The sequence below is a fragment of the Marmota flaviventris genome, chromosome 14 (genome assembly GCF_047511675.1).
Source record: "Marmota flaviventris isolate mMarFla1 chromosome 14, mMarFla1.hap1, whole genome shotgun sequence".
Lineage (NCBI taxonomy): Eukaryota > Metazoa > Chordata > Mammalia > Rodentia > Sciuridae > Marmota > Marmota flaviventris.
This window is the reverse complement of record NC_092511.1, coordinates 78,442,902-78,470,875: the sequence shown is the minus strand read 5'-3', so window position 1 is coordinate 78,470,875 and position 27,974 is coordinate 78,442,902. Positions and strand designations below refer to the sequence as shown.

Sequence of the window (27,974 nt, the reverse complement as noted above, 5' to 3'; positions counted from 1 at the left end):
GCACAACTCTGCTCAGCTGTGTCGCCGTCCTGGCATGACACAGAAGGGCTTTAAGTGGATAAGGATTGTGGGATAAACATTTCCTTGGTTGTCAAGCTCTATCAGAATTAAGAGGAAGCATTTACCAAGTCTTTGGCTCAAGATTTCTTGAGTGAATCCCACCCCTTATCTGATACAAACTGAGTGAGAAAATTCCCATTTGTTACAAATTTAATAGTCAAGACCAAGAGTCAAAATGGCACCACACTGGTTTATTTCCACCTTCAAATAACAGAAGAGGTGACAACTTCTGACACAAAACCATGCAAGTAACAAGAGACATTAAAAATATCAACAAAAAGAAAATTAAAAAAAAAACAAGTGCTTCACATTTCACAGCAGTGCGTGGGCAACACTGGCACGTGTTTCTGGCCCAGTGCTTCAACAGCAGGGGCTCGGGCAAGCCTCCTTTCACAGCTCTCACTCCTGGTGGCCACACGTCACACTGCTCCACTAACACACTGCGGTAGCCCTGATTACAATGTCACTGGGTATTGTGCGTGATCACCATGAAAACTACCTACAAACCAGACAGTAGCAGGGAGTAAACAGAGTTTCCCATAAGGCATCAGGTCGCTGCTGGCTGGCCCTTCATCTCACAGCGGAAAGGAAAGTTCGGACTTTATTGCTCAGCAAACCCAATACTCAGAAGCTTAACCAGCAGGCTCAAGTCAAAGGTTTCAAAGACAGCCCCACATGTCTCTTTTTTTTCTTTTTTGGTAAATATTTGATATAAAACATGAAATTAAGTTCTACTTTATTTTAAAAAATGAACATTTTTAATAGTAAAAATATATATGTTTAAATTTCTCTTTTTAAAAAGATATATATAACAATACTTAAGAAGACTGGATTTAACTGCCCCCACCTCCGCACGGCCAGCCATCCACCCTGGCAGGTACGTTAAGGCAAAGGCTCCAGGAGAGGCATGTCCACCCTGGCGTGGGCTGGACAAGGGTGAGCACACTGCTCCTGCAGTGTCAGCAGAAAGGCTTCTCCCTCACGCTCACTGAGCCGTCCTGCATCCCGAAGTAGACTCTCTCAGCCATGTTGATGAACAGCCCTGTGTCCACCACGCCTGCAGGACAATGGACAGAAAGAAACACTAAGGACTGTGTGTGCTCACAATATCCCAGGCAAGAACAGCCCTGGGGACAGAAGGGCACAGAAAGCAAACACCACAAGCAGAGTGGACAAGGATATTAGACTGCCCTACTCTCTAGGGAGACAGTGAGAACACTCTGACCCTTCTCCCCTCCACTGTGGCTTCTTTCTGTGCTCAAATGTGCCCTGGGCCTTTGCTCATGCTGCTCCTCTGCCTGGCTGGTCATTCCTGGTGCTTCCAGGGGCTGCTGCTCTGTGTTCTTCAGATACAGCAGATGCAGGTCCTCCTCTAGAGAAACCCTCCAGACCACCTAAGCAGCCACACCGACTACCAGCACCGTAAGATCTCCTCAGAGTGGGAGGTGACAGCTGCCTGACAAAAGAACCATGTCAAGTAAAGCTGGAAGAAAAGGAAAAAAGGCAACCAAGTGCTGATGGTCTAGGGACACACACTGTCCCAACGGCTAGTCTCTTTATGCCACCTCCTAAGTTAAAACAAAGCTCTGACCTTCTCCAGGAAGCAGCTTCTACATATTTAGGAGAGCAAAGACGGAGAAAATGTCCCCGCAACGGACACCTGCAAGACTCACTAAGCCAAGTAAAGGCCGGAGCAGAACAAGAGTGCACCCTATTGGGCACAGCAAGAAGTCCACCTGCAGAGGAACAGCAGGAGCTAGGAGCTCTTTCCTCCTGGGTCCCCTGGTGTTCTGCATCCTTAGGGAGGAGTTCTCCTGGTTACCACCAGTGGCCTAACATCATTCTTTCCTCCTGCCTTCTTGGCTCTTAAGTTCTTCCGCTAAAGAGAGAACACGAAGCAGGAGGATGAGTATAATTCAACTCAACTTTCTGACTTAAAAAACCCAGCCAACAGAAGATGCTGACCGACCACGTGTAATTGGAAGAATCAGCTTCTTCATTACACAGCGGACGTTCACACCACTTCTGCTTCCAAGGGGCAGGTCTAGTGCATTACTAATGGTGAAGCTAGCACACTTTCTCCCTAGGGACTTGTTCTCCCAACAAATACTTCCTTGGGTGCTCTTCCAATCCCTCCTGACAACCCCACAAGCTAGGTACCAGAGGAAGGAACTGAGGCACAGGTGTAGTAAGCAGTGCCAGGTTCACACTGCTGGAGTACGGCTGGTGCAGACCCTCGCCCAGACACTCTGCTCTAGAACCCACTCTCTGCTAAACTGACCCTTCCTGCCTTGAATGCCACCACATGGCATATCCCAGTTACTCTTGGTCTCTTAACATCATAAGAGACTGCCTTTTCTCCAATCTGCCTCCTCTTAATCTCTCACACAACCTTAGTACTTCACCAAGCCTGGACGAGAACTCTGGTCTGATAACTCATCTCTACATGGCTCACTGGCCTTCACCTAGGGCCCCACTTGACTCCTACACCATCAATTCCTGGCACAAGCTACATGTTCCTGTCACACAGCCTCTCAGCCTGGCCCTAAGTAAGTGAGGATCAAAGTTCAGGGTCTAGAGCAGATGACCCAGGGTTCCTAGCTTGGTGCTGTAGCTTCTGGTGAACTGCTTAACTCTTCTGTCCCACATCCTCTCTGTAACTACCTCATCCAATGGGGACTGATGAGACTTTCCAACACTTGGCACAGTATTTAGATTACACCTGGATGATAAGGCTCAGGCACAGCTAGAAGAAGCATCACCCTTTGCGCCCACTGGACCTGCTCTTCCTCTAGCTGAACCAGGACATGCCATCCCAGCACACTTCCACACAGCTCTGCCAGGTTTACCACAGCTCCCCTGGAGGACTCCACGTCCCACAGCATGCTGCCTGTGGGATGAGGCAGATGAATATGGGTAAACTGAGTCATTACCCCAAATGTTTAGAGACCACAAAAGCTAAGGAGGCTGCAGGCATGATCCTGGAGGGAGCGGCTCCAGAGATGAGGTCTTGTTTCCAAGCAGCCCCGAACTCATCAGCTGCAAGCCTCCCCCAGCTCCAGCAGACAGTGGAATGCACACAGGAGCTGCTGGGTAAGCAACCACTACTCCTGAGGGAGGCAGAGAAGCTCACACTAAAATCCCCACAGGGCGTACCCTAAGGTTTTCCTCCCTACATGTCTCACAAAGCTCATACCAGCATGCCTCGGGTGGCCAGGAGTAAAGGACAGGTAGGGGGGCACAGGAGGCCATGGAGGGGACAGGTCAGAAAGGGACAGGTGGCCATGAAGAGGGCAGGTAGGAAGGGCTAAGGTGACCATGGAGGGGGCAGGCAGGAAAGGCACAGATTACATGATGGGAATGGGTTGGAAGAGCATAGGTAACCACAGAGGAGACAGGTTGGAAGGGCACGTGGCCAGGGAGGGGACAGGTAGGAAGGGGAGAGGGAGGAAGGGCACAGGTGGCTAGGGTGGGGACAGGTGGGAAGGGCACAGGAGGCATGGAGGAGACAGGGAGGATACAGGTGGCCATGGAAGGACAGGTAGGGAGGGCACAAGAGACCGGAGGGCGGAGGTAGGACAGAGGGCTTATGTTCAGTGAATGCCACGCAGGGTACCTGGGATCATTTTGATAGCTGTGTTCACTTCACTCCATTTGTGCACCTGGTCAAACTTCCAGTCCAGGATAAAATTACCATTATCCGTCACCACAGGACCCTAAAAGATAAGTGCCACACAGACCAAGAATGAGGACACAAGTAGGAAAGAAGGAGAGCAAGTAAAGGTGACGGCCACAGACGTCACCTGCCAGGGGGCGCCATCGCCCACTCGGTGCCCTCAGAGGCAGTGCTGAGGCACAGTAGTGAGCAGGAGCTCTGCAGGTAACACCCAGCTGTCGCAATGCCAGGAGGGCGCAGAACCCAGGGAGCAGCCAAGACTCGAGTGTCTGGAGTGTGCAGAAGGCAGCTTCTGTGTGCTTGCAATGCATGGGCACCTACCACGCACCAGCTCAGCAAGCCCCAGCTGCCCGGACAGACAGTGAAAACCCAGAGAGCAGGGCCAGCTGCGCCCTAAGTACCAACAGTAATGAAATAAGACGCTACTTCAGCCTCACGACCCGACCCCACCCCATCAAGAAGCCCCAGGGAAAGACCAGGAGCAGAGACAAGGTCGGAGGTCAGATAGCAGGGAGTACTTTTAGTTAATTAGCCCAGAATTCCTTCATAGCCTCAACACTAGGACAGCAAGAATATGTCTAGGACACAGATGTTGACAGCAGGTCATAGGAAGGAGTCCAGGATTGACTCCCTATAGACTGTAGGAGGGCTGGAGCTCAGCTGGGAGCAACGAAGGAGGCTGGGCTTCGAGAGCACCTATGCGCTCTTCCAAGCGTCTCAGCTTCTGAGTGCCCGTGGCCAAAGAGCCTGGACAACCATGGTGATGAGAGTGGTTTTTACAAAGCCAAAAATATCAAAATAAAAATGCATCAGGGTAGGGCTGCAGATCGTTTCTCTACCTTCCAGACTTCCTACATGGTTATACACACACCTATTGCTAATTCTTAAAAAAAAAAAAAGTTCTTGGCAATCTATTTCAGAAGATGGAGAAAAACCTCTGGACTGAAGTGCCTAGAGTGCACTCCTGAGGGGTGGGGTGTTGCCGTCCCCCAAGAAAGTCCACCTCTTGTCCCACTTGTAATGCAGACAAGAGAAGAGAGGAAATGTACACCATGGAGCCTGGAAAACAGGCTGCGCCCTGAGGAGGAGGGCTTCCCGAAGGCCATGTGTGGCATCTGTTCACCAGGGTGGTCCAGGCCTCAGGTATCCAGATCAGAGCACTGAGGGATGTCAGATCCAGGGGCACAGAGAGAACCACTGCCCTCTGTACAGGGACATACACAGCAGTAAGTTCCGTGTTCACCTACATGAGACTACGTAGAAACTAACAAGGCCAAATCCTGAAAACCAGCTGATTAAAGATAAAGCTCCAAGGGGCTGGGCTGGGGCTCAGGGGCAGAGCACCTGCCTAGCATGTATGAGGCACTGGGTTCAACTCTCAGCACCAACATAGAAATAAACAAAAGTTTTTAAATAGATAAATAAATAAAGCACGAAGCCAGGCACAGTGTTGCATGCCTATCATCCCAGTGGCTCGGGAGGCTGAGACAGGAAGATTGCAAGTGCAAATCCAGCCTCACCAAAAGCAAGGTGTAAGCAACTCAGTGAGCCCGTCTCTAAATGAAATACAAAATAGGGCTGGAATGTGGCTCAGTGGTAGAATGCCCCTGAGTTCAATCCCGGTACAAAAAAATAAAAAATGAAGCTCCAGGCCCAAGTGGAGGGAAAAGAATAGTGCCCAGAGACTGGAGACCTCCAGGAGCCTCCCTGGTCACCTACCGCCTTGTTGACAGCCATCCGAAGTTCAACGGCACCACCAAACTTCCGGGTCACAGCTCGGCTGACAGGGACATAGGCCATGGGGATGACTTCAATAGGAATTCCCTTGTGCCACTGTTCCCCAAGGTTCTTTGAATCTTTCCTGGGAAGGAAGAGCCAAAAAAAGCACAATAAAAATAAATAAGCTCAACAGTACAAACCCAAAATTCAGGAATCTGTGATGGAAGGACAAAAGAGTAACCAGGGACGGTACACACAAGGCTTCAAAGGCACTAGCAGTCCTACTGTTTAAGAGATGTCTGAATTCAGTGTGACAGAAGGAAGGTTAATTCGATATAACTGGCTTGTTGACTACAAGTATCTACTCTTAGGTGTTCATTACAAGAGCACGGTGTCCATCACTGATGTCCTCCTACGACTACAGTACCTCATAAGTAAAAGCATAGTTCTTGTTTTTATTAACATGCTACACAAGTGTCTCCTCCCAGACTCCCAGATGGAGCGTCTGAGAGCCTGGCCAAAGAAGGCACAGCATGAGTCACATATGTCAGCCCTGACCCCAGAGGGAATGCTGACTCACAGCAATGGGCAGGGCTCGCCCTGTCCCTGAAGCTCCCTGTGAGGACGAGCTCCGCCAGCAACTGGGGACACATGGTCCCTTTGCCCACCCAAGCACTGGAAATGGCACTGGAGATCCTAGCTCAGTTAAGAACGTGTGGCAGGTCAGCTGCATCCACCTCTGCACACAGGCAGGACACACGCCCTCTGGGATGGTGCCTCAAGTCCTGGCACAGCTCAGAACTCTGCATGCTGTACCTGAAGTCGGCGACCACGATGAAGCGACTGGCATAGCCAGCCACAATCTTCTCCTGCGTCAGGCAGCCCCTGCAGGTGGGAAGGGAGGAGGGGAGCAAGTGAGCGGGGCAAGGCAGCGCTCAACCTGGGGAACTAAGGTCAGGCACAGGAACCCCGGATCCCCCAGTCCTGGCACATCAAAAGAAATCCCACTTTTAACCTTTAAAGAGCTGTCCTCAACCCCATCAGGCTGCTGCTAGCAACGGGATCACAAAAATGTTAGCCTGTGTCTGGGAGAAACCCAGAGTGGATACCCTTCCAGGTTCGGGCCAGGCAGAATTCCACAAAGAGGCACCTGAGAGGAAGCACTGCTTTTAGGGAGTTGTTGTCTGCACCTTGCCTAAGAAAAGTGAGCTCTGAGCAACCTGCCCTGTGGACCACCTGACAATTAGGGAGACGGACTCTGAAGATCTGGGCCCAGCCCATCTCTACAGCTCACCAGCTGAATCACCTCACACTGCCAAGTAGGAGGAGGACACAACACCTGGAGAGCTGAGACTATTAAAGCATGATTCTGAACAAACGCCTAGTCCTGCAATCGCTTAAGTAACTATTAAGTAAGAACAAGCAGAACAGACGTCACCTGTGCCACTCACATTCCCACTCCTCAAACCAGCACTTCAGAAAAACCCTACAAATGTTTTCCAAATAAAGGAACAGCATTCCTAGCTGCTCTCATACATGTAAGGGCAGCTTTAAAGCAAAGTCCACACACTGATGTCTGCAGACCTAATAGTATAAATCAATAATATGCTAGTTTAGCCTGACAGTTATTAAAGTCTGAATCAGGGAACACAGATACACAGAGAACCCACGATGATGGGGTCATCTCACTGAAGAGGCTCAGGTTCCAGTCACCAAGAGGACACTAATGACCAGAAACACCAGGCTGGCTTGAAGGTCCTATGACATCCAGGCCAGGTCTTGGAAGAGAGACAGGCTCGCACACATCACAGTAACAACTGATCCCTGTACTCCATCTGGCTTTGCTGAGGACCAACTGGCAAGTAGTCTTTAGCAAGGAAGTCCCCATGACACTCACCCACCACCCTTGATGAGGTTGAGATCAGCATCCACTTCATCAGCTCCATCAATGGCAAGGTCAATCTGTGGTGGGCAGAGGGAGACACAACAACCACTAAGAGCCCCAGGGGCTGGCACAGAGGTGCTATGCCAAGGCTGACCCTGTAACAGCAGCCCAGTAGCCAGGCCCAGCCTCCCCAAGTAGTCTACCAAGAAACTGAGGCTCCAAGGTCAATGAGCCACTTCACTTGGGTCACAAGCCTGGGACACAAACCATGGTCCATCATCTCTCACCCACGACATTACACTTGCTTTTCTGGTGGACGGGCCTCTGTGGACAACATGGAATTATGCATAGTGTGCACTCTGGTGAAGGTAATGTCACTCCCACCAAAGGAAAGATGGCTGGGGCGAGGGGGCACAGGCAAAGAAATCTGATATTAAAATTTTGGGCCTTCCAAAGCCCACAAGCACATAAACAGATACACAGCATATCTGTAGTACTACATTCCATGGGGGGAGTCAATTATGAAAAATAGAGCTGAGAAAAGCTGGGTCAGAAGTTGGTACCAAGTCTGGGGATGTGGCTCAAGCGGTAACGTGCTCTCCTGGCATGCACGGGGCGCTGGGTTCGATCCTCAGCACCACATAAGAATAAAAAAAAATATGTTGTGTCCACCGAAAACTGAAAAATAAATATTAAAAAAAAAGTCCAGCGGACAAGATGAAATGAAGGGAGCTGTGGAAGTCGCCAAAATTCACCATGCTCCAGAAATGACCTGAGGCATTCCCGCTAGGCCCCAAGCCAAGGCCAAGCCAACCCCCACCAACCCAGGCTGTCTGAGCCAAACAGATTCACTCAAACACCAAAACCAAAACCACACAGCAGCACACAAGGACACATTTTATTTGTGCTGCAGTTGCTTGCTGTGGTTTGTGAGGCCAGGCTTAACACACCAAGTGTCCTGCAGGGCATCATGTTCCCATCCTTCCACACCTGTCTGCAGCTGCAACTTACGCTGCTCCCCCACCATGCACCAGTGCTGAGGCTGCGTGGTGGCAACTCTTCTCTGCCTGGACTTGGACCCACCTTTGGCCCAAAGCCTTCCCCTCACAGCTGCTCAACAGCTGGCTCTGCCTGGGCCCCACTCTGCTGCAGAAACTCCCAATGAGCCATTCCCACATTATTAGTAACCCGAGACCACATTAAGTCCCCATCCACTTGCCCTGCGATGTACCCATGTGTTTCATTTTTTCTGTCCAAACCACCCCAGAAAGTCTGGGCTTTGTCCACCTGTGCCTACATGTCCGTGGTTCCTGCCTACCCTTCAGGGAGGGCCTACTCTGTCCCTGCCACAGAATCTTTCCAGCTCAGCTCAAACTCTCCCCCGCCCAGAACTCTTCTAACACTGTTGACCCAGTGGCAAACACCTGTAATCCCAGCGACTTGGGAGGTTGAGGTAGGAGGACTATCAAGTTCAAAGTCAGCCTCAGCAACTTAGTGAGGCCCTAAGAAACTTAGACCCAGTCTCAAAATAATAAATAAAAAGGGCTGGGGATGTGGCTCAGTCATTAAGCACCCCTGAGTTCGATCCCTGGTACCAACCACCCACACTCCTCCCCCACCCCGAAAGAACCTCTTCTAATTCTAACAGTTTTAGAGCCTAATGTGCCTGAGCTCTGGCTTTGCCACCTTCTGTATACCTTAAGCATACTTGAGCTTTCCTCTCTACTTTTTCACATCCATAAAGTGTACTCTAGAGTTCTAACACAGAAACAGCACCTGGCACACAGCTGGTACATGTTCAGACAGTGCCAGCCAGGAAGACACCTGAGCTGCCTACTCCCAACTTCAGTCTCCTTTCTGCTGCTGTGTTGGTCAGTCTTCACCACAACACTTCACTTGGTGAGTTTTCAAATGTCTGTGGCTGTCACAGATAGGACATCCCTCACTTAAGGGCTAAGGTGCACTCTTGGAAGAGCCTCTGTACGAGAAAGGACTCTCAGAAAGCCCTGATGCAGCCCTGGGCTCGTCCCACTCCCCTCCACTGCACTCATGGGGAGCCCTCAGGGTAACTGCAGGGGAACTAGCCTGCACTATACCAGTACTGGACACTAACCACCTCTCCACTTATGACCCCACCCAGGATTAACATTCAAATCCCAGGAGAAAAGTCAGCATGACTAACTAACCTAAGTCACCTGGAGCCCATGAATAAGCAGCCACAAAGGAGACCCACTCTCTTACCTCTGGGTGCCGGTCCAGATCACTGAGGGTTAAGCCATACTGCAAGATGAGCTGCCGGGCCTGGGAAGATAGAAGATAGCACCCTAATCATTTTCTTAGAGTCTCAGGACACTTGGATATAGTGTTAAAGAGTGAGGCCTGACCCAGTATCCCTCTCAAATCCCGACCTCCCACCAAGAGGCAGGAGAGCAGCCCACAAATGGCAAGGCAAGTGCCGATGCATCCTGGGAGCTGGAAAATGGCGACGGGGAAGGCGTGGCTCCAGCAGAGCTAGAGGCTCCTCCTCACCAACTGGCTCCATGAAATGAGACCATAGCCTCCTAAAACTTCTGGCAGGACAGCTCATAAACAAATCCCGATAATAGGATCCAAATCCACAAAATACTAAAAAAGGTTTTAGAACAATCCAATGTATGAAAAATTAAGATTACCATGACTTGACAAGAGTGACCGCCAGGCCAAAGTGTCAAGTAAAACCAGGCAAAATGCACCCACTCAGAACAGCTCACAGAGGTGAGGCTTCACGAATGGCCAAGGGAGGGGCTTGGCAACAGAGCACCAGAGGAGAGATTTGAGATGTCTGTGAAAAAGTACCACCTGCTTTAAAGGCTTCCCTCACAGGTAACCTTTTAAAAGGCCAGCACAAGAGGAGAGCAGTGGTCACTGAGCTGAGCAGGATGCCTAGCTAAAATAACGGTGTTATGAAGCTTCCCAATCAGCCACCCAGGACCAGGATGAGGTTTTGTTCACCTAACTGCTTACAAAACAGAGAAACCAAGGACAGAAACTTCCCCAAAGGTGTCCCTTTAAAATATTCTCTACTTAAAGTGGAAAGCACCTAGCGTTCAGCTGCAGAGAAGGGGTCTTCTAAGCCTTAGGAGGAACGTCAGTTAGTACAGCGGCTGTGAACACCACATGCAGGTTCCTCCAGACAAAACTGTTGCTACGAACCCAGTCAGGGTCACTCCAGGTGAACTGGGCTGCACGAAATAATCCCACAGAGACAGAGAAATACCTTTTCCTTTGGGTTCTGTGATGGTACCTCTGACCCAGCTCCCACAAAGCAGGTAAGGCAGGCAAGTAAGAGGAAGAGCATGCCTCAAACCCGGGTTTAATGGGGAGGCCATTCAAATGAGGCAAGGGGTCAAGTTTCGCGGGGTTGTTTAGCTTCCTGATGTCTCACAGGTCAGCAGGTTGACTGACATCTAGGAAGGCCATGCATATCTCATGTGCTGTGTGATGATCAAAGGCAAAGCCAGCAAAAGGGATACCTACGTGCACAGCCCAGACAGAGCTGCATCCTCAGGCCAGTCCACTCTGTGCGCTCAAATTACTCACAGCTCACACACTCAGCCCACGGCTGGCTCGCCACATCTTCACATTCCCATTGTTCAAAGCTACAGGGCGCTCAGCTCCTACCTGGCAGCTCCTGACACTTAACACAGAACGACTACATGACCAGCGATCCCCATCCAGGTCTGTCCCCACCAGTGGAGTCACACAAGACACCCCCACATTCCCATGCTCACATGACACAGAATCACCTGTGAGTCTGACAACAAAGCTGTGAAGAGAATGTGGTTAGGAATATCATTTGGCCAAAAAAAAGGGAAGGAAATTCTGTCTATTATGGCAACATAGATGGAACTGCAGCACAAGATGTTAAGTGAAATAGCCAGGCAATTTCAGGACAAACGTCACAAGTTCTCACACATGTGAAGCTAAAACAGCTGGTTTCAGATGGATTCTCGGCTGAATCTCAGCTAAACCTTTAAAGAACTAATGCCAATACTTCTCAAATTATTCCATGAAATAGAAAGGGATGGAACACTTCTGAATTTGTTTTATAAAACAAATCACATCACACTCACACCAAAACAGATAAAATACATCAAGGAAATGATAGACGAATATCCTGATGAACTTAGATGCAAAAACACCTAATATTAGCAAATTGCATTCAACAACATATTAATATTACTACACAACAACCAAGCTGGTTTTATTCCAGAGATGCAAGTATGGTTTAACATGAAAAACAATAAATATAATTAATCACATAAACAGAATTAAGGACAAAAACCACTTGGATCATCTTAATACATGCAGAGAAGACCTCTGACAAAATACACTACCCACTCATGAGAAAAAAATAATAAATAAAAACCACTGAGGAAACTAGGGATAAACAGAACCTATTTCAACAGCATAGAGGCTAGATATGAAAGACTCAAAGCCAACCTCAGAGGAAAGGGGGAGAAACTTAAAATTCTTGGTCTTAGTGGCTGTTGGTGAATTCTATGTGTTCTTCCAACATGACTTGTAGAGCCTCAACAGGGAATTCTGAAATCTGTCACATCAGTACCCCGTTTGTTAACTGCCTCATTAAAGTTGACGTTTTCCTAGTTCTTGGTGTGATGATTCTCAATTGAAATCTGGACACTTGGAGTCTCTTGAGACTCTGGGCTTATTTAAACCTATGTCAGTGTGCTTCCTCTTACTAGGCTCTGGAAGAAGTCAGGGTACCATCCAGTCACCACCAGGTAGGGACAGGAGACCAGGTGCACAGCACGCCTCCTGGAGATGGGAGGCTCCTCGTTAGGGTGGGGCAGAGGTGGCCATCAGGTTTCTACGAGACCTCTACTGGCCTCCTCATGGAAAAGGCAGGAGTGCATTGCTTCTTCCTATGGGGCTTCCAAGGTAAAATAGCCCCCTGGCCAGTGGACAGGGCCCTGAACCTCCCTCCAGGCCTCCTGTGTCATCAGCCCTGCAGAGAGGGGCACCCTGTGTCAGGTTGTGGAGATCCAGGCCACTGACATGGTCCCCGAGTCTGCAGGGCAAAGGGACAGGACAGAGGCCTCCTTACAGCCCAGGGAGGACAAAGCCCTGGCTACCACTCACCACCCCTATGCCAGCCCACAGAGGGATCAGCTCTTGATCACATCCTGGGCTCCCCAGCATGGGCATCCATGGGGTTTGACTGACACAGTCCCCATCTAAAAGCTTTCCAGCTTCCCAGGCTGCCTGTCTGTGTCCTCTGGGCAGAGCGAGCCACCAGCATTGGGCTTTTTGCCTGTGCCCGAGGTGTTTCTGGGACACCAGCTTCTCCAGCATCAAGTCTGGGATACACAGAGTAAAAAGAAACCTTCACCCCTGCGTGGTTCCCTGTATCCCCACTTCTCGGAGCCTCTTTCTTTCTGCATAATGTTCACTCTGGGAGGAGTGGGCAGCTACTGAAGACCAGGAACTAGCCTGGCCTTTAGGGGGAAGGTCACACTTTTAAGTGAGGTTAACCAGTAAGGTCATCAAAGTAGTCAGGGGTTTTCACAAGCTGGTATTTCTCTTTAATCACAGCAAAAGCTAACAGTGTCTTATATGTATTAAGCAACCATTTTGTGCCTCTAGAAAGCAGAACTCCCTTCCCAGGAACCCAGCCCCTGGCCACTAGGGGGCGGAGTCTAGAAACAGCAGCTCTGCCTGGGCCACAGGATCCTCCTGGGGAGCAACAGGTGGCATTGGGTGACCCCGAGCTGCTATTTCTTCATGCAGCGTCATTTTTCTTTTTTTCTTTTTTTAACCTTTATTTATTTATGTATATATGGTGCTGAGGATTGAACCCAGGGCCTTGCACGTGGTAGGTGTGTGTTCTACCACCAAGCCACAACCCCAGTCCCAGCATCAATTTCTTAATAATTAAATATTCTGCTGCAAGCATTGCTGTGATCCCCAAAGCTTGGCCTTGTGCCCAGTGCCACTCCCATAGCTAGGACAGGTTTGGAGAAGAAGCAAGAGGTCTTAATAATTTGCTAGCAAAGGAGAAACACAGGTTGAGCAGATGGCAGGTTTGAGGACGGGTGCACTCTGCACCAGTTCCTCAACTCATGACTTAAAAAGCCGGCAAACTGCTCCTAGGCAAGGTGGTAACTATGAGAAATCACTGGAGTCAACACTGGGCAGCAAAATAATAATGGAGACACAAAGTCAGAAACTCTGATCATAATATTAGAAATAATGGCATCAGTGCCACCAGCCCACTGCTGAGGGGAGGGGAGCACAGGCAGAGAGAGGGGAAAGCAGGTGAATAAAACTCGCTTGGAGTCAGGTGTGATGGCACACACCTGTAATCCCAGAGGCTCGGGATGCTGAGGCAGGAGGATCACATGTTCAAGGCCAGCCTCAGCAACTTATCAAGGCCCTAAGCAACTTAGAGAGAACCTGGGGATGTGGCTCAGTGGTTGAGGGCCCCTGGGTTCCATCCCTGCTACAATAAATAAATAATAAAGCCTGGCTTAGAGGAACCTGTGTAACAGAGAGGGACCCAGAAATGGCGGTGGAAGCTGTTGCCTGAAAGGTAATGAAAATCATTTGGCTGGTAGTGCCAGCTGCAGGAGTCCCCTGACACCTGACCTTCCAGCACAGATTGGCCCTCTCCAGCAACAGAAAGTGTGGGTCAAATCTCACCCACCAAACAGTCCAGCATTAGCCAAGTCAAACCCCAGCACTGGAACTTCAGTAGACTTCTGCACCAGCCCCCCAGGGAGCACCCACCAGATCAGGCACCACCCAGCAGGTGTGTGCCACAGCACCCAGCCGCCAGCCTCCATATCCTGCCCTGGAGATGGGAAGCTGGGAGCTACTACCACCAGCACTGGCTCCTGGCCACAACGGGGACCTGGCACCAAAGATGCTGGACTTGGCAACCCCAGTCCTTGACCAAGGGTTACAGGGCCCCAAACTCAATACAGAGAATGAAACTCCACCCTCGCCAACAGTTCTGATCACCTCCATGGAAACAAGCCCTGTGTTTCTCATTGAGGACTCTTTCCCAATTCTCTTTTCTTTTCTTTTTTTATTATATTTTTAAATTTTCTGTTCTTTTTTTAAATTTTTGTTTGTTTGGGTTGTTTTTTTTTTTTTCCATTCTGTACAATTGTATGTGTGTGCCCACAAGTCTGTGCATGGGGGCGCTCTCACTGTGTGGATAGGTTAGACTATATATACATGCATGCGTGTACACACATACACACACACACACACATAAACACACAGAGGTTTTTTTTTCATATTAATTGCTCTCCTCTTCACTCACTTATTATTTTGCCTTTGTTGATTTTGGTGAGCTAAAAATTCAGCAAAGTAGTAGGGTATAATATCAACACCAATAAATCCATAGCTTTCCTATACTCCAACAGTGATGCCACTGAGGAAGAAATCAGGAAAACCATCCCATTCACAATAACCTCAAAAAATAAAATACTTGTGAACAGTCTAACCAAGGAGGTGAAAGATTTATACAATGAAAACTACAGAATAGTGAAGAAAAATATTAAAGGGACCTTAGAAGATAGAAAGACCTCCCATGTCCTGGGGGATAGGCAGATTCAAAGCAATCCCCATCAAAATACCCATGACAATCTTCACAGAACTAGAAAAAAATGTCCCAAAATTCTAAAACAAACTCCCAAAACTAAGAATAAAATACCAAGACCCCAGATTTACCAGAAATGGTCCTCATTTGGAGCTAAACAAACTATAAAAAATATTTTAAAGAAAGACAACAGGGGAGATCTGAATCCTAGATTTTATTTGATGGTATTAAAGAGTACTCTTAATGTTCTTATTAGTGTTGTAATGTTTAAAAGACTCCTTTTTAGAGATACATAATAAACAATGAAATTATACCTGAAGTTTATTTCAAAAGAACCAGTTAAAGAAGAACAGGGTATAGGTGAAATGCTGGAGTTCACTTATTGTTCTTCATCTTTTTTCAAGTCTGAAATTTTCCAAAATAAAAAGATAAAATGAAATGATGGCTATAAAACCAGTCTTTTGTTTTGTTAAATATATAATTACAGGGGAAAATGACAAAAATGACGGTTACTACTGGATTGTCTCTCAGTTTCTCCAGGTGTCCCAAAGCAGTGCAGGAGCCATCCCAATGCCAGTTCACAACCTAGTATTAGAGCCTTCGGTCAGTCTCCTCTCCTGTCCCACAGGGTCTATGTGAGCAAGGGCAAATGGGGTGATGCTTCTGAGATTAGTATTATGAACAACACAGCCAGGCAGAGTAGCAATGGGGGTGGCACCCCCCCACTCACACACACACACACACTCACTCTCGTGTCTCACATATCTTGTATCTTAAACCGGATCATTAACACATACATCATATTGTACCAAAGTATATACACAAATACCATGTGCCAATCATAAAAACTGGAACAGTAAGGAAAAAAAAGCAACAAATTTAAAAGTCTTAATTAGCTTCATTTGTAATTCTAGAAATCAGGCAACACTTCATTCCACCAAATAAAATGAGTGTTTCAATGAGCTGAGTGAGGAGGTTGGTTTTTGTTGATGAATCAAGACTAAAAGAAAGCAGAAACAAAGAACACAGGCAGATTAAATTGGTCATTTCAAGGTTCCTTTCCTTGTGAGTTAGCACAAAAGAAAACAGCAGCAGAGGAGCAGCTGCTGGGCTTCAAGATACTGGCTTGTCTAAAACAGAACAAACTTCATCGGCACGCCTTATCACCACATCTGCTGTAGACCTGGCTGTTACTGTTCTCCCAACTTTTTGAGAGAAGCTCGGCTAACTCCGTTTCAGTTTGGTGATATGGAATATTAGCGTTAGAAACTTCATTCTGATTCTCAGCCTGATCTACTGGGGCACTGTGAAGAGTTCACCAGGGCCTCCCATAATTTTTATATAACAACTGAAACCTGGCCCTTGTACACGGACTTCAAGATCTCACAGAGCCAGGACACTTCAGTCCTCTCCCATTGGCAGGTCCCCCAACTCCCTTCTCCCCACCTTTGACCTGATTCCCCACGTGAGCGAGTTGCCGTGACAATACATGGCACAAGCCTCACCCTTCCTGAATGTTAACAGCTGAACTGTTTCCTCCAACACACATGGTTGGGTCCCAACCCCAGGACCTCAGAATGTGACATTTTGCAGGGAAGGGTCTTTACAGAGGTTATCAAATTAAAACAAGGTTAGGAGAGTGAGCCCTCGTCCTTGGAGAAAGGAGAGATTCTGACAGAAACCGACATGCAGGGAGAACAGCCCAGGAGCATGAAGGCAGGGATCACGGTGAGAGACCCACAAGCCAAGGAATACAAAAGGCAGCCAACAACCTCCCAAAAAGCTGAGAGAAGGCACAGAACCCTCAACCTTCACGGCCTCAGAAGGAAACCCTGCCAACATCTTTCCATAATTTCTTTATAACTATAATAAAGAATTTTTTCTTTAAGGAATAAATCTCACAGAAGAGAGAAAAAAAACACCTTTCAAAAGTTGGGTCACTATGATGGTTAATTCTGACTGTCAACCTGAGTTCTTTGAGGACAAGAAAACTGATAAAACACACATGGGGTGTGTCTGTGAGGGTGTTTGCAGAGATGGTTGGCGTTTAGGTCTGAAAACTGAGTGGGGAAGAGCTGCCTGGAGCCATCCTGCAGCTGGGGGCCAGAAGTGGTGGAGGGGAAGCTCGGTACACACACACTATCTACCTTCTTGACATGTGTTTTCAGGCCACTGTTGTCACCTGAAGACAGACTCTGGGAATGTGGACTTGCACCCATGGCTCCCCAAGAGACCTCGGGCCCTCGTCCTAGGACTAGCCTGCACCGTGGCTTCACTTGCTCTGAGGTTCCAACTGACTAGACTGACCAGCCACTGCACTCCCTGGTTCTCCAGCCTGCAGACGGCCGTGGTTAAAGTACTGCCTACACCTGTGCAAACCATCTAACAAATCTCTCTTGTAATTGTACACTGTCTACAGTCCTGCTCCTCAGCCACTGACAGACAACGGCCAATGTTAGACATCAGAAAAAATACTAGGTCAGTACTGGAGACAGCTCTAAGGCAAGAAACTCAACACTAGAGGAGGATTTCCACAGACTCAGAAGCAGAGTCACCAGGAACAAGAAAGTGGATTCAATGGTTGGGTGAAAAGGGAAGGTCATCTAAAAAGCTATTTAAGGGCCTGTACCTCTATAACCTCTTTTCCCACTCCCAAAGCAGGGTGCCAAAGAAGGAAAACAGCTGGTCTTAGGACCAGGCACAACCCGGACAGGAGCACTTCATCAGCGAGCCTACTGCAGAGCAGCTGCCCCCAAACCCAGTTTATCATGATTCTGTGGACTGACTGGGCTGGCTCATGTGAGCCAGCCCCATCCACTGGTCACATAGGACCTCTCATCCCCCAGGAATCTAGGCTTGGCTACTTCACATGGTAGCAGAATGGTTCCAACAGCAAGAGGGGCCAAGCCCCAGTGCAAAAGACTTTCAGATCCTTGCTGCCTCTCATGAACCATGTCCCATTAGCAAACAAGCCACATGATCACACCAGGTTCAAGTAGATACTGCACAATGTTACACTTTCTCCCATCTATCACAGGTACCATACCAAAAACCAGAAAATCAAAAACATGGTCACATCCAGAATCTTGCCAGGTGTCTACTAGTCCACCCTGCCTACCTGGCTGCCAGGACACAGCAAGACAACCCTGTCCCTCCCCAAATGGCACTGAGCTGCCTTCACAGGGAAATCAACCAGCAAGAGGAAAGATGGACAAGAAGAAAGCCACCCTCATCCCATGCTGCCTAATCAGCTTCCAAGCCCATCTGTCTTTAAGATGAGCAGAAAACTAAGAAACACCAACATAATTTTAAAAGACCAAAATAATAATAATATTTTGATTGTGTTCATTATTAAAAGATTATGTTTCAGGCACATAATATTTAAAGCATTAATCTCTAGGATATATAAAGAACTCAAAAACTTAACAGCAAAAAAAAAAATAATAACCCAATCAATATATGGGCTAAGGAACTGAACCATCACTTCATAGAAGAAATACAACTAATCAACAAATATACAAAAAAGTGTTCAACATCTCTAGCAATTAGAGAAATGCAAGTCAAAACTACTCTAAGATTTCACCGCACTCCTGTCAGAATGGCAATTATCAAGAATACAATCAACAATAAATGTTGGCGAGGATGTGGGGGGAAAGGTACATTCATACATTGCTGGAGGGACTGAAAACTGGTGCAACCACTATGGAAAATGGTATAGAGATTCCTCAGAAAATTGGGAATGGAACCACCATTTGACCCAGCTATCCCACTCCTTGGTTTATACACAAAGGATTAAAAATAAGCATACTACAGTAACGTAGCCACATCAATGTTTATAGCAGCTCAATTCACAATAATTAAACTATAGAACCAAACTAAGTGTCCTTCAATAAATGAATAAAGAAAATGTGGAATATTACTCAGCTTTAAAGAAGAGTGGAATTATGACATTTGCCAGTAAATGGTTGGAGTTGGAGAATATCATGCTAAGCAAAATAAGCCAATCCCACAAACCAAAGACCAAATGTTTTCTCTAATATGTGGATGCTAATTCACAATAAGGCAAGGGCACTAGAGAAGAATAGCGTACCTTAGATTAGGTAGAGGGAAGTGATGGGAGGGAAGGGGAAGGGAGGGTATATGGGGATAGAAAAGAGAGAAGAAGGAAACAGACATTATTACTGTATGTATACATGTGACCAATGTGATTCTGCAACATGTACACTCAGAAAAATGAGGAATTATATCCCATCTATGTATGATATATCAAAGTGCATAAATGCATTCTACTGTCATGTATAATTAAAACAAATTTTAAAAATTTAAAAAAAGATTATGTGTTTGTCAAATTCAACTATATAATATAAAGGGCGAATTTTACTGTACGTAACTTTTACCTCCCACAAACTGGGGAAAATAACTAAGGAAAATACTCCTTATAAGAAGAATTATTTTAAGATATATATATAATTAACATTTTCAGAGAAACTGGGGGAAAAAAGACAACTTGAAGAAAACAAGAGTCCTCAGAAATTAAACTTGAGAACTTCTTGAAAGACTCGTAAGAGAGTTTGGGAAAGACAAGTCTAAAAGTCGAGCTCAGTAGGACAATATAAGCCAGTCCACAATCACCAAGCCCCAGGAAGGGTCCCAGGCAGAAAGGCCAGAACAACAGGAAAGGCAAATCTAAGAACAGGAACAGTCTCCAGCACTTGAAGTGTGAGTCTGCGGAACCAAGTGCTTCAGCAAGTGCCCGGCAGGACGAGGCCCACAGCAGGCACATCACGGCTCAGAGCTCTAGGGGAAGGACAAGATCCACAGAAGGCACACGGTTCTAAGGGAACTACAAATACATTTCAAATGAAGGCTCAGGCATCCGAATGGTAGGGAGCTTCTCAGTATCAAATTAAAAACTAAAAGAAATGCTTCAAAATTCCTACGGAATCACTTACCACAGACCTCTCGGTGGAACTGAGCAAGCAGCTGTGAGAGGCCCTGTCCCCCACCCACTGTCCTAAGTCTGCTCCCTCTCATCTTTCCCTGTCTTTAACCTGCTGCTCTGCTTCCTCCTCCAGCTCCCTCTATTTCGTGATGAAAGCACCTTAGACATGAAACCAAAATACTGTACTTGCATTATTAATGCTTAATTCCTTTAGGACTTGGTTTTCCTCATCTACAAATGGGCATAAGATTCCCTGAAAACAGAGACCACACGTTCATCTCCGCATACCTCATGGCACCTGACTCAAGCCACCTGAAATACCGTTGGGGCAAATGAATCATCTAAAACCACAGGGCAAAGAGCAACCCTGGGTCAATCAACTCCTCTCCTGAAGCAGAACCAGCCTGACGGGTGACAGAGCCACAGGTCCACGTCTTAGGGAGTCAAAGACTGAGCAGCGGCTGCCCAGATGCGAGTGGAAAGCAGGACATACCTGGAATGAAGTAGGAATACAGATGAGGCTCAGACTCTCCTGCTTCACTCGCTCAGCTGTGGAGACAAAAGCCATATTGGGGTTTCCCACTCTCCTCACTTTATTTTTCTGGTTACATGTGCATTTGCTCAAATCCCACAGAAAAGGAAAGACCTGTCTGCCACCGAGAACTGCCTTCTATTCTGTGACCCTGTCCTTGGTTAGAATGCTGGTGGACCTCGCTTCATGCATCAACAGACAGGGACCCCAGGGCCGGGGAGGTGAGTGCTAACACAGAGGGAGTGACAGACACCTGCTGTTCTTATGAGCCTAGCAATGCACTAGGGACTTTGCAGAACAAGCTCTATGATCCCTAGAGCCCAGAAGGTACGTTATGGTTGTTACCACTACTTTACAGATGAGGAAAATGAGGCATGCTGAGGCAAAGTAACTTGATAGTTCACCACTCATCAGGAAAAAGTCAGAACTTCCCTTTGCATTTAATAAAAAATCCAATCATCTGCAGGCCCCATTTATTTTATTCATTTTAATTTTTCAGGGGAGTTTTTTTTTTTTTTATAAAAGTCTTAAGGAAAAAAAGTCTTCTTAAAATTTCAAGTATTTTTAATCAAGTCCATATTTTCTGTGCCCTAAAATTCTCACAGGTTTGGCTAAGATAGAAAGGCACACAGCACTACACCTCCTGCTTGACCAGTAAGAAGGCCCTACGAAGACATCACATCAATATTACAACACCCCCCCCTTTTTTAATATTTTTAGTTGTTGATGGACCTTTATTTATATGTGGTTCTGAGAATCAAACCCAGTGCCTCACACATGCTAGGCAAGCACTCCTCCACTGAGCCCCAGCCCCAACCCCAACCCCCTTACAGCCACTTCTTACTGACAAAATGAACTAGATTTTGCTTTCTTGGCCCTGCCCCTTGGCACCGAGGAGATCAGCATTCAGGTACCTCCCGGACTTTGTTCTAAAACAGAGAGCAGGGCTGAAGAACCTGTTGAGCAGTCACAGAGGCTTATCATTCCTGAGGCTCTCCTAAGTAAGGACATAACCCAATCAGAGTGAAGTCAGCACTTACAGCAATTCGCCACCATCTATAGGAGCCTCATGTTCACTCCTGGGTCATGGACAGGGCAAAGGTATTGACCAAAAGCATGACCTCCACACGTTTGCCTGAGGAACTCACAGGCTTCAGAGGAGGCCTGACAACACACAAAGGACCCTGATGGGCTGATAGGCATGCATCATCAAGTGATGAACCTGCTGGGGGCCTCACCTAGTCAACTCCTCCCCTCCAGCTGAGCTCTGCAAGGCAAAGGGACCCCAGAGCTGCCTAACGAGGTCCAACAATCCCTCTCTCCAGAGTGGGTCAGAAACACTCAGCTGACCTCAGGCAAGCAGTGCCCTCTCCCCAGATCTGCACTGCTGGAGCCAAGATGGGCAAGAGCCCAACCTGTCTAACCTGCTCAGCTCCCTTCCCTCCTCCACCTCCCTCTCTCCCATCACCACACACAAGGCATCAGCAGGCAGTCTGAGAACATACCTATTCGCTGCACAGCATGGACAATTGTAGAGCCACTTCCAATTCCCAGCACTTGATTATTCTGCCAAGAACAGGGAGAGAAAACAAAATACATTAATAGTGTACTTTACTCCTTCTTCAACCCACTTTCTAAAGGTACAAAATCATTATCAACACAGATGCAAGGCAGGTGCCACGCCTCTTCTACAGACACGGACCACTGCAACACAAAGCTGTACTTTAGCCTAGCACCCAGGGATAACTATCAGCAGAAGCCTCCTTTCACTGCTGACCCCAGCCACATCAACACGCCTTCCCTGCATTTTTCTAGGCAAAACAAATGGCTCATCACTTACACCACAAGCAACTTTAGAGCAACTGAAATTGGCCTCACAGAAATGACCTACAGATAAACACAGCAAGATTCTTGGCCAACCTCAGGGAGCTAATCAGAAAGAAAAGGTCTGGGGGTTGGGTAGGGAGAGAGGGTCTTAGAGAGCAAGATTTTGTGGCTCTTCCCACAAGCTTCACATCTGGAAGGCACGGGACTGACCACAGGCATTTTCAAGTTGGCAGCAGGAAACCGCAAAGACACATCAGGCCCGCCATCCAGCATTCTCACAAAGTCAGCAGGACAGTAAATTAAGGGGCCCCCGTTTTGCATGAGTCTGCCTCAGAAAAAATGGGAAGAGTGAAAGCTCAGAAAGAACATGAGAAACTGTCTCCAGCCGCAACAGGAAGTATGTTTAACAGACAAAGAGCACAAACAACAAGAAACAGGCCTCATGATACTGAGTCTCCACCTTCAGAAAGGGCAAAGGTGCCTATCAGCAGACCAGTCAGACCACAAAGAACAAGACAAGGCCAGGGACTAGGAGCAGCCAGGAACTCAATACAGGTCAGTTCTTAAGCAACTTCCTGGGATCAACCTCCTGCCAGGCTACAGCAAAACAACCAAAACCACTTAGGAGGTACCTACCAAGACATAAATGTTAACAAAGGTTCAAATCTCAGCCATCCCAATAACCCAGAGACCTCTCATCCCACTTCAGAGATTAATTCAACACTGTAAGGAAAAAAATTAAGACTCTGAAGTGAGCAACAGTTTACTAAATAGCCTTTCAATGGAATGCTGGAACCTGACTAGGTGTGTACCATGTGACAGCTTTGTACAGACAAACCTGTTAAGGAAAGCAAACAATCCTTACCCTTAGAAATGCAAATTAAATGTGTTCTGTGAGATGCAACCTATTATCATCCTATAGCTATAATTCAATCAATTCTTATAAACTCATGTTAACATTTCTTGACTGCATATGAATTTAAGGTTCTGGGATTTCTCCTGTTGCTATGGTATGAATGATCATACCCTCTAAAATTCTTGTTGAAATTCAAATGCCATTTTAACAGTGCAGATGCTCCTTATTTTATGATAGGGTTATGTCCCAATAAACTAAACATAAGTTGAAAATATCCTAAGTCAGATTTACCACTCCTAACCTACCAAACATGCCAGCCTAGCAACACAGCACAGTGTGGAGTGCTGGCTGTTTCCCCTCATGATCACAGGCCTGATTGGAAACCAATGCTCACTGCCGCTGCCGATCATCTTAGATGAGTACCATGCTATACATCACTCACTAGCCAGGGAAAACATCAAAATTCAAAATTCAAAAAATGCCTTCTACTGAATGCATATCCCTTTTGCACCATCAAAAAATCCTGTGTCAAACCACTGCAAGTCAGGGACTGCCTGCAGTAAGAGGTGGGACTTTTGAGAGTTAGGCCACAAGGGCTCCACTCTCACAGTGGGACTGGTGCCCACTAACACCCCAGACCTTTCCCTCTCTCTCCTGCCACATGTCAGCACCTGGATGCTGAATTTTCCAGTCTCCAAAACTATGACTTAATAATTCTGTTTATTACAACTAACCCACTCTCAGGTATTGTTATTGCAGCAAAATGGACTAACACACAGGCAAACAGGTTCTAACACCTCTTCCAGTTCCCTCATCAATTTAATAATTTAAACAAAATCTTAACACACATTCATTTGTATGATAATCTTAAAAAATCATCTTTTAATAGTATCAACACCCCCCCCACACACACCCTCACTTTAAATAAGCAACTTCAGGAAGTTCAATGTGCCAAAACAATATTGCATTTCAAATTTCTTTGAGTTCCAACAAATGACTAACAACACATTGGGCAAGGGAAAGCCGATTGTGAAACCTTTGCAGGAAGAAGAAAAATCCTAGAAGCCTCTCAAGACAAACTGAGGGCCACAGCTAGAACCTCTCACTCCCAACAAGACAAAAGCCACAGGAATATCCAAGACTAAGTCCCTGGGCCCCACACTTGATATGGTTGGTCCTTCTCAAAATAAGACCACATCTGAAAACTAAAAAAGATTACAAGAATGACCAACAGGTAAAGAGAATGGGGGGGGGGGTAGATAACCCTCACAAATCAAATATTATGACAACCACACACTTGTACACTAAAAATGCTTCTAGCTGGTCCTGTCCTACCCAGAGCAGAATTCATCCCACAACTTGTGGGTTGTGGAAGAAGTTACCTTTACATCACCAAATGCACTAAGGGGCTTGGGTCATCAGAATCACCTTGCGGAGCCCACCTGTGATGGTACCTCAAGAAGACAACGCAGCTGCTGGGCACAGTGGCGCACGCCTGTAATCCCAGAGGCTCGGGAGGCTGAGGCAGGGGACTGTGAGTTCAAAATCAGCCTCAGCAAAAGCAAGGCACTAAGCAACTCTGTGAGACCCTGTCTCTAAATAAAGTACAAAATAGGGCTGGGGACACGGCTCAGTGGTCAAGTGTCCCTGAGTTCAATCCCAAGTACCCCAAAAAACAATAAACCAATTCAGCAGCCAATAAACCACTCAGTGCTTGGGCAAAACCCAAAAGCAAGGACTCAAGACGAGTAAATGAATATCACAGCATCCCTACAAGATGTCACAACACAGAAACATTCAAAATGGCTAAATACCAACATGTAGAAATCTTCAAGTAATGAAAAAAATGTCTTCACTTCCCAGCATTTGACAGGCCTAATCTGAACTTCATGCTTAACCTGTGGACAAGAACTCTAGATGGCACAAGGAGAAACCTGGGTCTATCACAAAGCTATGTACAAGGCATCAGGAAGAGGACAGGAATTGCAGGGGGTTGCCAAACTCAAAAGTTCTTAAACCATGTGTTCCTACTATCTTGGACTCAAATGACTGGCCCGAGAACCAATGCCAAGGCCAACCAGACGCAGCCCAACAGGAGAAGGTCCTTCTAAAGGTAAACACTACACCACAAGTCACATGAACAACATCAGAACTCCATGCACCTCATCCAACAGGGTGAGCCCATAAATGCTGCTTTTGCTGACCAATGGAAACCACTGCCCTTTAGCTTCTTCAAGCTAGCCTAATCAAAAAGCAAAGCTCAGGCTGCAGAGATCAAGGGGATGATACTATAGACCTTCAGGAGAGTACAGTCCTGTCCTGGGTTACTCCACCCAGGATCAAGCTTCAACTAAGAATTAATTATCTAAAAACCCAGAAGTGAAAACGATTACCACAATGGAATGCTAACGAAATAAGGAAACTAAAGACCACCAATAACCCCACAACCTCCATATCTGTGTGCTCATTCAACCCAATTCAACTAACATTTACTAGCAGGCCTCATGGTGGCCAACGCTGAATACAGATAAGCTAACTCTTCTCCAGGAGCTTCCCTTTTAGGGGATTGGGAGGGACAATCACAGAGAAGACTAGTAGTTAAACCACCACCAACTTAAAGCACCTATGAGATTAAAAAGTGCACAGCAGAGAATGCTTCCTCTCCTTAGGAAGCTAAGGAAAAAAAAAAAACTGAAATAAGAAATGGCCTTTGAACTAACTGAAGTCTACAACATAATTTTAACAGGTGCTTCCAAAACACCCAGGGAGAGCTTCCCAGGACTGCCTAGTAACTTCATTAAATGATGTGGTTGGAATCCATGGTTTTGAGGCTCTAATCTGATAATGAGGGCTTGCAGATTTTTATTAGCCAAATAATGTAACCATAAAACAAAGGTCAGGGAGAAACCTGTAACCAAATATTAATGTAAATACATTAACAGATAATAGGATTGTCTAGCTGCGTGGATTTCATTTCCCCATCAACAATTCACTTTATGTGGGTATTTTGAAATTTCAGCTTACTGTCCCAATTTTACAGCTGTGGCACTGTGACCTCTCTGGCTGTAAAGGTTGGACCAAATTACATATTTTACGTTCTCTCATTTCCTATAGAAATGCTATTCCTAACCAGACTTGGCAATAAGTTACATCAAGACAGGGCAGCTTGGAACCAGCTGACAGGAGTGGCGTGGTTTGGCCATTTCTTGCACAGAACAGGCCAAGCCACAAGTTGCCATAATGCCCCTCCCATTTAACCAAGCTGTAGTGAAGCTCAAAGGACTTGGTCCTCTTTATAGAAAAGAATTCATAAGTATAAAGAACTTCCATCTGAGGAGAAAGGGACTCTGATACCGAAGGGTGGGAAAGAGACAAAAAGCTAACAAGGCCAGGAAAGTGCTATAATTTAGGTATAATTTGCTCACTGATGACAGCAAACCTACTTGAATTGAAAGACTGCACTGACAGCAGCACACCTGCCACCGAACAAGAGGGGCCACGACCTCGCTGAGTGACTAACTGCTCAACATCCCGCAGCCCCGCCTTAAAGAGCAGCACCCCCAGACCCGAGCGTCCCCTGGCCAGCGGAAGGGAGGAAGCCAGGGCCCGGCTAGCTCGGCCCGGCCTCTTCTTCCTCCCGCGAGCGCAGGCGGGGCGGGCGAGCGTGCACCAAGCGAGGATTTGCACACCAGCTGCCCACCGGCCTCCCGAGACGGTGAAAGGGTAGCCCTCCCTTCGCCCCAGCTGTTGATAAGCAGGTGTCTGCAACCTCCACCTCGATATCTGACACCACAAGGCACCACCGTGCACGGGGCTCCGCGGAAAGCGGGCCGATCACGCACTCGCCAGCGCGCGTCGCCGGGCCCCGTCGCCGGGAGGGGTCCGCACTCACTCGCGCCACCAGCCCAGCCGCGGAGGCGCCCCTCCGCGCCGCTCACCCTCACGTGGTCCTCCACCGCCGCGCGGCCCGCCAGCCTCTTGGCCTCCTCAGTCTTGGACATGGTGGAGGCGGCGGGGCAGACGCCGTCCGAGTCCCGGCCGTTGGCGCCTCGGGCTCCGGGCAGTGCGCGCCCCGGCGGCTGCACGTGCGAGCCCGGGAGGGCCCAGCTGCTCCCGCCCCCGCCGGAGGCCGCGCCCCCGGCCCGCCCGGGCAGCGGGGCCAGGACCCGCCCGTAGAGGGTGCTGAAGGGCCCGGGGCGCTGCATCCCGACGCTGCGCTGCAGCCTCTACCGCGGCCCCGCCCCCGCTCCCCCGGAAGTCCGGTCGCGGGAGCGCAAAGCCCGCGCGGTGCAGCGCGGGGCTTGCTGGGAACTGTGGCTCGGCGGCATCTGCGGCCGGGTTGGCGCGGCGCCGGAACCGCGGCCCACAATACCCCGCGACGACTTCCGGTCGGGTGGAGTCCGCGGACTACCCGGCGGTGCCCCCCTGCCCGGGGGCGGTGTTCGCCGGCCACCGGCGGAGGAGTCCCCGCGGCTCTCCGGAACCCGAGTGGGGCGCGCACTGCAGCGCCTGCGGACAACCGCGGCCTCCGCCACCTTCTCGTTTCTTCCCGGCCGTCCATCTCTGCCATGTGCAGCGGCGCCTCGAGCCCAGCTTTTCCGCCCCCGCCGCGCAAGTCCCCCGTGGAGGTGGCCTGTGTTCGGCCCGTGGCTCGTCCCCCCGTCTGCTGTCACCCCCTTAGACTCGCCCCGGCCTTTGTCTTCTGCAAGCAAACCCCACTGAGGGCCGCTGTTACCGCCCTGCATCACCGAAGTGGTTTCCGTTTGTCTAACTAATGCCCTCCCCGCGCGACTGCCCCCTAGCTCCTCTCAGCTTGTAGAAGGAGACGTTTGAGGTCATATTTGAATCCTTGTTTTAGATCAAATTGA

At 48.0% G+C, this 27,974-nt stretch overlaps 1 protein-coding gene across 1 annotated transcript; it reads right to left on the bottom strand.

Moving 5' to 3' along the window:
- Positions 1-230: 230 nt before the first annotated feature.
- On the bottom strand, positions 231-27,326 carry Rpia (ribose 5-phosphate isomerase A). The gene is made up of 9 exons (XM_027948851.2): positions 27,045-27,326; positions 21,929-21,989; positions 20,385-20,440; positions 9,582-9,641; positions 7,353-7,417; positions 6,272-6,340; positions 5,456-5,597; positions 3,677-3,776; positions 231-1,117 (listed from the first exon to the last, which is right to left on the bottom strand). The coding sequence occupies exons 1-9, from the start codon at positions 27,309-27,311 to the stop codon at positions 1,020-1,022; spliced, it is 918 nt and encodes a 305-aa protein (XP_027804652.1). The 5' UTR covers positions 27,312-27,326; the 3' UTR covers positions 231-1,019.
- Between the last annotated feature and the right edge of the window lie 648 nt (positions 27,327-27,974).

Coding starts and splice junctions, on each gene's coding strand:
- Rpia (XM_027948851.2), bottom strand. CDS start 27,311: ATGCAGCGCCCCGGGCCCTTCAGCACCCTCTACGGGCGGGTCCTGGCC. Junction 20,441..21,928: donor CCATGCTGTGCAGCGAATAG/GTATGTTCTCAG, acceptor TTGTCTCCACAG/CTGAGCGAGTGAAGCAGGAG. Junction 1,118..3,676: donor AGCTATCAAAATGATCCCAG/GTACCCTGCGTG, acceptor ATTGTCCTGCAG/GCGTGGTGGACACAGGGCTG.